We start from the raw sequence: 11,397 nt of genomic DNA on the forward strand, positions 1-11,397 counted from the left end.
AATTTAATTTTGTAAAAATGAACTGAGCAGCACCTTACCAGATCACTTAAGTCACCTGCAGTGCAAATCCAGAGCATTCACTGTCATTCGGTAAATTTTTGGGTAACTTATGTCACCCTTTACACATTCTTAGAGCACTTGAGCGGCCCAAGGCACATTTCCAGATAACATGAGTGATTTGTGGCACTATTTTGGATCACCTAAGTGATCCATGGCACAGATTCCCAGGTCGCTTAAGTTACTGGTGTAGTTCCAGATCACTTCAGTAGCTTGCTGCGTAATTCCACATCACTTAAGTAGCCCGCTGTGTACAGTTTCATATCACTTGAGCTATTGCACATTTCCAGATAACCGTGGCACATTTACAGATCACTTGATTCCCCCATGGCACAGTTCCAAAAAAATTAATTGGCCTGCTGCACAGTTTTAAATTACTCAAGTGTCCCTCGTTATATTTATATATTACATAAGTGGCCCATGGGGCACATTTACAAATCTACTATGTAGCTTGTGTTTTCCTTGAGCACCCTTGGCATACACGTATCCTACTGTAATTATATCAGAGTTGATTGCCATTGAGTTCCATACAAAGTGAATCTCGCAAATGAAAATATTTCCAAACATTTTGAGTCATTTTTTTTGAACTGGGTCGACAATATAACTCTTCCTCATGGTATTTTGCTTGAGCAGGAACTTGAAAAACCTGAAAACTTGTTCGTTTTTGTATCCAAAGTTTTCTTATTTGAGATGTTTTTTGCTTATTCTTTTTAAAATATCAATAAGAAAATTTTTATTTTTTAAATTATGTTCAGGCAATCGTCCTGGGAGTCGCCCATCTAGTCGTCCTTCCAGCAGACCTCCAAGCAGGGCTGCAAGCGATCTAACAGGTGATAACCTAGATGGATATCGTTCCAGAAAGATTGGGTCCACTGGTGCGAGGCAGCGTACTCCTAGCGCCTCTTCTCAAAATTCAGGCCGTAATGGACCCACAGCAGCTTCGCCAGGAACCAAGATACCGACGATTAGACGCACGCCATCATACGGTTCGTCTGGTCGTCCCGAAATTGTTGTCAAGAAAGAAAAAGAACGATGGAAGTAGATTCCAAGCAGAGTCGTATATCCGGGATTTTCTTAAATGTACATATTAGACGTGGCAAAGAAGAATATATAAAGTTTGGAAGGCCATCAAATAAGAGACTAATCAGACTAAAAAATAAAAAAAAAAAACTTTTTTTTATCTTTGGTTACTAGCAAAATGCGGTGCATTGAACTCTGCAAAACCGTGTCCTAATGCTTAAAAAGTCACTAAAACTGCATTCGTAATGGAACATTTAGATGCATCAAATATATCTATATATATAGAAATATGTTTGTTTTTTTTCTCGTTTGTTTTGTGTTCGTTTTTGATATTTTTCAAGAGACAAATGATGTAAATCGATGATTGATAAGGACACAAATCTTTATTTTTTAAATGTTTCTTAAAAGAAAAAATAGTTATTAGGAAAAATGTGTCCTGAAAATCAAATTTGTCGAGATGGATATAAATTTGACTACTGCATGCGTCCCCACGAGTATGCAAATTATATATATATATATTCGCTCATCAGCTAAATTTTTTTACATTCATTTGTGCATTTTTTTATTATAGAAAAAGAAAATCATATTTTTTAAATCGTTTTCTGATAAACAGCGTGTTGTGATGAAATGACGTGCGACAAGCGAATGCTTGTTTGGCTTGTCCTATTGTACAACCTCAGATGTGATGATTATGAACTAAAACGAAGTGCCAATTTCTCAGATATAGTTTTTTTTTTAGGTTTTTTTCTATTTAGTCAGGTTGTACGAGTAGGAATATTTTGTAATTGGACAATAGATGTTTATCTGGACTTCTTATAGTGTCTTTCTCTGGATACTTTCTGTATCGAGAAGGATTTTTTTTTTTTTTTCCGAAATGTTTTTCTGTCACAAGATTCACATTCCTTTTGTGTTTTAAAGTTTTGTGTCATTCTTTTTCAATACGTTGGTTCCATTTAATAATGTTTCAAACATGTATAGCTTTTGTTAATTTATACTGACATTTAAAACTGTGAGAACGCTCTTATCACCTATTTCGCTTTTTTTTTTGTTTAAAGTGTCAATAAAAAAAAATTTATAAAAAATATTTATCGTTTTTCTTAATTTTTGTTGACTTTTTGAGAAGTGCTCAACAAGGTAGAAATTTACATTATATACAGGCATCTATGTGCATATTCTAATAATTAAATTGGTTTTATGATGACCAAAATGAAAATTAAACTTCGAAGCAACTCCTGTCATATACACTCATCTATATAATGTAGCAGAATACGATGTGGGAGTGGGGGATATACTGTTATTACACGTGGATAGCGAGACAACGTTGTTACATATATAAGCACCAGGGGACAGGTGTGGCCCATCAAGGTGTTCCGGTAGAAAAGTAACAATATATGATCTCTACATATATATATCTAGGCTGACCATATCTCCTCAATATAAATACAGGAAATCTGGATCCATATCCAATTATCGCCAAAACACTGTCAAAGAAAAGTATGGAAGTTGCTAATTATAGCTAATCAAATTGTCAAAAGTATGGGAAATAGAGGGCTATTGCAAGTCGCAAAACGTATTTAACAAAGTATGGGACGCACACAGAAATATATTCACATGACTAACTAATTTTGATGGCCATAATTATAATATCTATAAGACATTACTGTGAAATCAAGAATTGGGATTTTAAAGAATTAAAGTTGAAGCGGAGATATACCTTATAATGAGCTTAGATGGTCCAAATTACAGGAATATCCTTTGTCAAACAAGAGCACAACCATCTATAGCAGAAATTTTCATGAAGCTTGTGATGTCAATGGAGAAAGTCATCTCACCTAAATAGCCATTGGATGTAGCTGGCGGCGCATGTGCCATCTTTATCCTTTTTTGTAGTACATCCAATGGCTATAGGTGAGCTGACCATCTTCAGTGATATCATAAGCTTCGCACAGACAGGCCTACTACTATAGATGGTGTTAGTGCAACTCGGGTGCATCGGCAATTTATTACCTAGTGAGTTGTGCCGGAAGTGTAAGCACGTGTACCTAACAGAGTATATATTCTGATTTTTCAGTGCAGCCATCTATATTTCAGAAGTGAAGTATAAGGGGCCATTCAAGTATTATGTCAGATTTTTTTTTTTAGCTATTTTTGACCACCTCACGCTTATTAGCAAATTTTCGTCAGCACTCCCCCAACTCATATTGGGATCGGGTACGTACCCCCATAAAAAGTTCTTTTGATGCATAAAATATTTAAAAACTAAATTTCAGAAGTAAAATATACCTTTATGTTGTAATTTCAATTTCGGTTAATTTCAATGCTATTTGAAGGCTAAGAACTCAAAATTTCTCTAAGAAATTCATTGCAACCTATCTAAGCTATATATGTGTGGGTCATAGGGACCCATGAACTGAATGTGGCCCGGAACCTTAAACATTTTGTGAAAATGAACTAAGCGGCACATTTATAGATCGCTTAACTGACCCGTGGCAGAATTCCAGAATATTTAAGTGGATTATGACACATTTACAGATCGCTCAAGTAGGCCTGTGACGCATTTGCAGTTCACTTGAAGGATCAGCAGGACATTTAGAGATCACTAAAGTGGTTCTATAGAGGAGTTATCAATAGGAAGAATGTTATTTCAGGTGCCCACTAACTAGCAAAAGGTTCTTCTCGGCACACCCAGTAAGCTCCATTAAGAATATCTCGTGCTGATGACATATGCATTATCCAACCACCCCCCCCCCCCATCAATGCTAACGTAATATTTGAATGATTCCCTAATTAAATATTTTTATCATTTGCCTGCTGTGTTGAGACTTTTTAACAATCAGCTTTTGCATTCATGCCTCAAAGTTGGGAATCACAGAAAACCAACTTCAACCGACCGCCACTGTGTGGCATCAGTGGGGGTTTCAAACCCAGGACTTCGCAATGCGAGTCCATCACTATGACCAGTTGACAACCAAAGCGCCACGGGAATATCCTGCAAGATATGGGTCTTATTTTGATACAGGTTTCTGTCCCGTGAACTGAAAAGGTTATGAACCCTTGATCTGGAATCAAATTTCCAAGCATTAAATTTTGTTTGAACTACACTGCTCAAAACAATTAGGGGGAGCAAGCAAAAAAGTGAAGAAAACCGTGCGAGACAGCCACGTACTGGCATACAATGTACATAGTATACGCGTATCAATGCGCAATACAGAAAAAAGACGTAAAAAAATTTGGAATTAAGCTTTAATTCTTTGAAAATATGTAAAAAACATGAAAAGATGATTTAGGGCAACAATTTGGTTACATGTAAACGATAAAAAAAAAGTACTGTTTAGACATGATGCATGAGTTTTAATAGGGCGTGTGGTCTCCTCGAACAGCTAAGACTGCTGCACACCTGTTTGCCATGGATGCGATGAGGTTATCGATCAGACTTTGGGAATACTGTTCCACTCCTCAAGAAGAGCAATCTGCAAGTCTCGGACAGTAACAGGCGGCCTTGGTCGCGCAGCAATGCGTCGTCCGTGCATGTCCCAAACATGCTCGATTGGATTCAGGTCAGGAGAGCACGCTGGCCATTCCATACGCTGTATTGTTCCAGCTTCAAGCATGTTCTCCACCAGACGAGCTCTATGCGGTCGGGCATTATTATCCTGGAAAACAAAGGAATCTCCAATGGCTCCAGCGTAAGGGATGACATGAGGTCGCAGTATCTCGTCTGCATACCTTCGGGCCGTCAAAGTGCCATTCCGAATGATATGCAGGTCCGTACGTCCGCCTATGCTGATTCCACCCCATACCATCCAACCACCTCGTCTGTATTGTGACCTTTCACGAACGAATGCGGGGTTATTTCGAGTGCCCCTGTCCCTCCGTACCAGAACACGTAGGGTGTCACACTCCAGACTGAATTGGGACTCGTCTGTAAACAGCACTTGGCTCCAATCATGTCGCTCCCAATCTCGATGTTCAGCAGCCCATCTTCGGGCCGCACGGTGGCGTGGGGTCAACGGAATGCAGACCATTGGCCTACGTGCATAGAGCCCTCCCTCATGAAGCCGATTACGTACTGTTTGGCTGGACACCCTTCGTCCTGTTGCCAAGAGCAACTGTCTTTGCAGCTGCGTAGCATTCTCTGTTTTGTTTCGTCGGGCTGTTAACCGTACATACCGGTCATCAGTTGCTGTAGTGGCGCGTGGCCGACCTTGCCCTGGCGACGTCTAACATTTCCTGTTTCTTGGAATCGATTACACAGCCTTGCAACAACACTTCTGGCGACTCCAACAGCGTCCGCAACACTACGTTGTGTTTGCCCGGATTCCAGTCTGCCTATAACACGCCATGCCATGGATTCCGGTAAATCACGTTGTTGAGACATCCTCAAGTCACCTTGTCTCAAAAAAAAATACTGCGCAATCGAATTTCACAGTTACGGCAGTAAAACAGACGTTTCTGCAACATCCCGATTTCTGCCCTTATCTCCTTTTTCTGGTTTTTGACGTCATGAACTTTGATTTGCATATGAAGTTTTCTTCTTACGTTTCCTGCTAGGCTTTAAATTATGGATAATTCATTTTATGTTACTTATCGGTGTACATCTTTGCGTAATTTTGTTAAAACCATGTGCTGCCCTAATTGTTTTGAGCAGTGTATTTAACATACAGATTTACTGAAGATCTCGTTTATGGGGATTGGGGACTCTAAAAAATATGAGCTCTAGTCAGAGACAAGAACAGGAAAGACAGTTGTTTGCATACTCTATAAAATAGGAAACATTCAAATGAAACCACTTTGCTAAATCTTGTCTCATTGAATATGTTAAACTCTGAAAATGTACGAATGAGGTGGGAGAGTTGGAACTCTCTATAGCCCTGTTCACATGTGCAAATATTGCGGTAGCATTGGGAGTGCTAGCACTCGCTTGTTCTTTTTTGCTTTGTAAGGAAAGAAATAGAGAACAGTTATTCGTGAAAATTCTTGAAACTGGTTTTAAACTCTTTCTTTCTATTTCTCATGTGAACGGGGCTTGTCAGAACCTATAGAAGTATTATCAGTGTCTTAAGTGAAGTTAATGAGACAAGTTCATTAGGAATAATTTTTATGTGTTATGCATAAATATTCAAGCAGTGTGCGAATTGGAAAGCGATTTCACTACTTAATTGCCAAAGTGTAAAATAAAATTCACAGTTGTTGCCTGAATGTCACTAAATGAAGGTATAGCTGATTTTTTCCAACTGTAATTGGTGGTTATGAATTTGTTCCAGAGAACACACACACACACACACACACACACACACACACACACAGTCTCATTGCAACCAATTTAAATTACTTGTCTTCTGGAAGGATAACTGAAAGGCTCCACCGAATAATTGTTACATTTTTTACGAAATAGGTTTTTGACTGAATTATGTCTTATATATATGTAGCTTCCATTTTACATTCCTTAAATAAATTTCTGAAAAAAACCAATAAATATCATTGATATGCCACTTTACATAGTTGCAATCATGAGTTTTATAATTGGAACAACAGTCTGTCGCCATTGCGTTCATTGTTTTCTTCAGTGACCACTTGACATAAGCCATAGGAGTTTGATGGAATAACATGTCCTATATACTTCTAGCAAAAAAAGCCCCCCCCCCCCCAAGTTTAAAAAAGCCACATAAACCATTACTCCGCGTAACTCAATTGCCTTGCTACTGTACGATATTTATAAAGGGTGTCTCATAAATTTGGGCAAATTTAACAAAAACAAAGGGCGCAAGTATTTTCTTCTTCTACTGGTATGAAATAGACTGACAAACTTGTGATTTTTACAAGCTTGTTCTCGCAACATTTTAGTAATATTTCATGATTTATATTTTTTCTCTTGTGCCCAAAAATTTTATAAGAAATCAGAGAAGTATTTACAGGGGACTTTAGCAAGCTATAGGCAAGGGCAGAAAAGCCATGTAAGGAATTTCAGCATTTCAGGTATTTACTATTCATAGTTATAATGACCCTACATTATAACGACTATTCCATTACCGGTAGGATAAGTCCCAAATATTTTCATATATAGAATGACTATCGTATATGTTTTACTTTTGATATAATGACCCCCACCAATATAACATCCATTTTTTATGAGACAAAGGGGTCATTATATCAAATGTTGACTGTACAATACACAGAGTACATAGGTAGGAAGGTTCTTGTGGCTAACAGAGTGAGCTAAAGCTATGGTATTTGACTGCACCGAATCAGATTTAATTAACACCATCACGCAAAATATTGATCTGGGAGAAATGTGAAAAAAAAAATTAACCAAAAGAAAAATGTCCATTAATAAAATTTGTGTCTATACCACCTTAAAAATTAACAGAAACTGCGATATTCTCACATTGATATCGTCGCAAATCTTTATCCAAATGTTATAGGGCGTGAATTATTTTGGTGCATAAATATTACTCACGCGATCTAACAGGTTCAACCACATTAATTTTCAAAGTTTAAAATTCAGAAGACTGCTCCAAATTCAAAAGAATTTCAGATTCAAAATTTGCTGTGAAAACATCTAACTATAAACTTCCCTGAAAATGCATTTTGTTCTTATGGAAATTTCCTACAAACGAGAGAGATTATTTTCTTGTTTTGATATGGTTGGTAAAGATAACAGAGGTTTGAGAATAAAAATGCTCATTATATTTTATTGTAAATGATTATTATTCAGAGCAAAATGCGTTTGAAATCGCTAAACTCAATTCAATAAAACAAACCATATTTGATCGCTTGTTATATATATAAAAAAGTTGCCATTTTATTTCTCAACTAAATAAAATTGTATAAAGTTTGTACCGATGCATATATTATAACAATGATTACATCATATGCGCAATAAAATGCATATGATGCAAATACATAATGTGCAAATTTGGAATTAAAAAAAAAAAAAGATTTCAAAAATGTTGACATCGAAGACATGAAGCGACACAGACACATATATGTATATATTATTTCAAAAAAGCAGTTAAAATATACCTAATATTCAAGCGTAACAATGACTAGAATGCCACAATTATGTAGAACAGTGGTTCCCAACCTGTTGTATGTGTACCCCTCTGAAGAGTTACATGATGGACTATTAAGGAGGTATATAAAATATACTCAGTAACTGCAGAAAAAACAGGTGAATTAGTAAAAATTCATCTTGATATAGTTCGGCTAACAAGGAATGGTATATTTATTAAATTTATCACCCAGCATCTCTTACTTTTACAAGCATTTCTTTAAATTCCAAATATATTTGTACTTTTCAGCAGGCTAGCTGAACCCCCCCCCCCCCCAGAGAATACAGTGCATCCTGATTATGATGCTCCCATTTAGAACATTTTCCCAATTAGTACAACCAATTTCGGACACTAAATGGGATACTTGTTGAAAGATCCCTACAAGTCATACACATGTCCAAGCATGAAAGGTTGGCAACCACTGATTTAGAAAAAATAAACAGAAAGCTGAGGGAACATTGTATCATTTAAATAGAATGAATACAAGATGAATGAAATGCTGCCCGATCTCAGGTGTGGTCGAATAAAAAAAGTGATAAGGGCTAACACAACTATGTACCCTAGCAAAGTCGTCAAGTATGAGAAAACCAGTTTTCTATTCAAAGTGACATCTAATCATTAAAAAAAAATTATAGAAAATAGTGATAACATTGCTGTCCTGTCACACTGCACATTAATGGCAGATGATGAGTTGGCCTAGTTTCTAGTGATTATAATAAGGCAGCGGTTCTCAACCAGTGCTCTGCTGAGCCCAAGGGCTCCGTGTGCACCTCCCAGGGGCTCCACAGTGACTCGAGGAACATAAAATGAATCAGTAAATTTGACAGATAAGTAAATAAGAGAGGCCTACAAGGTTCTGCCATAAAAAATATGTACAAAAAAGGGTTCCTCGAGTAAAACAGGGCTCGCCATAGAAATTATATAGTGAAAAGGACTCCGCGAGTCAAAAGAGGTTGAGAACCGCTGTAATAAGGGATGCATAAAAAAATGCATCACATTATATAAAAGCCAAGTGGATTCTTGTTAACACCAATTCTTTTTAAGCCAAGTGGATTCTTGTTAACACCAATTCTTTTTAAGCCAAGTGGATTTATATCATGGTTGGTGGTTCAGTTCTGTGAAGCTAACCATCAAGTTGTTTGAACTACCAAGCATGGGCGGAGATACGATGCCTGCCAGCATCAAAGTCAGGCGTAGTGTAACGACCTTGCAACATCCTTATACCTTTAAGAACTTGGAATGTTGAGTGTGGAATTTGTTATTACGTGATAACACCAACCCAAATGTGTTATGGCCAGAGGGCAGGGAGAGCATAGATGAGCTATATAGCCCAGGGTGGCAAATTATAGTAATTTGTCGTAAGAACATCAAATTAAAACGGGATAAAACAACCAATTTTGAATAACCCATAGGCAGCAGAACCATAAATCTGCCTCTAATCGCATCAAACAGCCATTCTTCTGATTAAATTTTTAATGCTATTACTACGAGAGCAAAGACCTAGTGCAGTCACATCTGTGTAACACTCTTAAGGGTGACTTTGGTTGCTTTCACAGCAACCAAAGTAAGTTAAATAAAGAATTAAAGCCTTCAAGGAAAAACTTGTCAAACAATGAGATCTCTGCCTACAGGTTGAAAGCAGTAATGCACTTCTTAATATATGATATATTATTTTATTATCAGATACTCTCATCACCCTTTCATTCAACCAACACCTATAAAATACTGAAAAATATTTTGAATATGTAATGTGAATTTCATATAATTGTGGTATGTGTTATAAGCACTGTCCACTTTTATCAAATTCTTTATAATATTCAAAAGCATTGATTCATATATAAACTCAGTAATTTAATATACTGACAGCTCCATTCAGTGACGAAGGAATCATTTTTGCACTGGATATTAATCAGGGCTTAACAAATCGGGAAAACAAATTTAGGCAACAGCAAAATTTCTGAACTGCCAGGCATATTAACTTTAAAAAAAAAAAATTCAGTCCACTCTTTTCTCAAACTTCTCTGCAGCTCAATTATCATTTTTTTTATGTTAGCAGACAAGCTGACATAATATCCAAAAACCTTGTGCACTCTTTGGCTTCCAATTCAGCAATTCAATGTATAAAACTTTAGGGGGGCTAATGCCAATTTTTCAGTCACCACAGTAGTCTGGGATTTGCCAAGCCCTGATATTTAATTACTCTGGATGTGTACAGAGACAGCCTTTGGAAAAGTGCCCGATGCAGATATCATCTCCGATGTGGGAACTCTGGCGGCACAGTCCAAAGATTGGCTCTAATCATACTCGATTCATCTCAAGTGAACAAATAGTGAAAGCATTTAAAAAATGTGATGAAAGAAAAATCTTCTGCTAGTGAGTCAACGAAAAAAATAAACCTTTGGTACATGATATATAGAGGAAAATATTTACGTAGAAATTTTCAACTACATCAGTGACTAATTTGGATGTCTTTGGCCCAATTTCAAATATACACACATAATATAATAAATATGAAAAGATAATAGAATATATATATGTATGAATCAATTATAAACATGTACTTATTTGCAAATCGATGAATTATTACAATGGTGTTTCTGTTATATAAATGTGTGAAACGTAAAATCTCATAGATGCAATATTTGGCATTTTGATAATGTATGTAAATTGGGTTGTCAGACAAATTTATTCTGAATTTTTCAAATCAATGGTTTAGAGCATAGTCTCCCAAACTTTTTGTCCCATCGCCCCCTTCATCAGGAATTTTTTCCTCTCATCGCCCTCCAACTCACGTAAACCCATAGGATCCTATGTTAAATCAGTAGGTTCTATCACCCCTCTTGGACCATTCCATTGCCCACTTTGGGAAACACTGGTTTAGAGCACAAATGTGGTGACATTTTTTGCAAAAAATTGAGTGTGTGTATGAGTTGGAAGCCATAGTTCCAGATATTGTAATGCAAAATTTTGTAAGCGATAAGTAGACAGGGAAGCTGAGTTACAGCATTCACTAATGTGCTATGTGAATGTATTTTTATTGGACACTAACCTTTAAAAGTTCTCTCAAAAGGAATCATCTGGAAAATCAGCAAAAGGGCACTTGCCACATGTGTGCAGTCTGCTATCAAAATTTTAGTTAAACATTAATAACTTTAGATTAATTTTCAATGTAATGAATGAATGATTAAGGAAATAGACCTTTCCTGGATATTATACTGAGGGAAATTCTGAAAGAAAAAGTCATCTGGTCTCTGCTGAAAATTGAACC

At 36.7% G+C, this 11,397-nt stretch overlaps 1 protein-coding gene across 7 annotated transcripts in view; it reads left to right on the forward strand.

The window, feature by feature from the left end:
- The window catches only part of shot (dystonin-like protein short stop), a 278,055-nt gene extending 275,894 nt beyond the window's left edge, over nt 1-2,161 (forward strand). For all 7 annotated transcript variants that reach the window (XM_089255090.1, XM_089255094.1, XM_089255092.1 and 4 more), the window contains one exon: nt 813-2,161. In XM_089255090.1, coding sequence (XP_089111216.1) covers nt 813-1,099 — 287 coding nt within the window. In that variant the 3' untranslated portion in view covers nt 1,100-2,161. The remainder of the gene's footprint in view (nt 1-812) is intronic.
- The last annotated feature ends 9,236 nt before the right edge of the window (nt 2,162-11,397 follow it).

This window comes from Pholcus phalangioides, unplaced genomic scaffold (genome assembly GCF_987345545.1).
Source record: "Pholcus phalangioides strain wild (caught in Gottingen) unplaced genomic scaffold, Ppha-v1.0 ptg000042l_1, whole genome shotgun sequence".
Classification (NCBI taxonomy): domain Eukaryota; kingdom Metazoa; phylum Arthropoda; class Arachnida; order Araneae; family Pholcidae; genus Pholcus; species Pholcus phalangioides.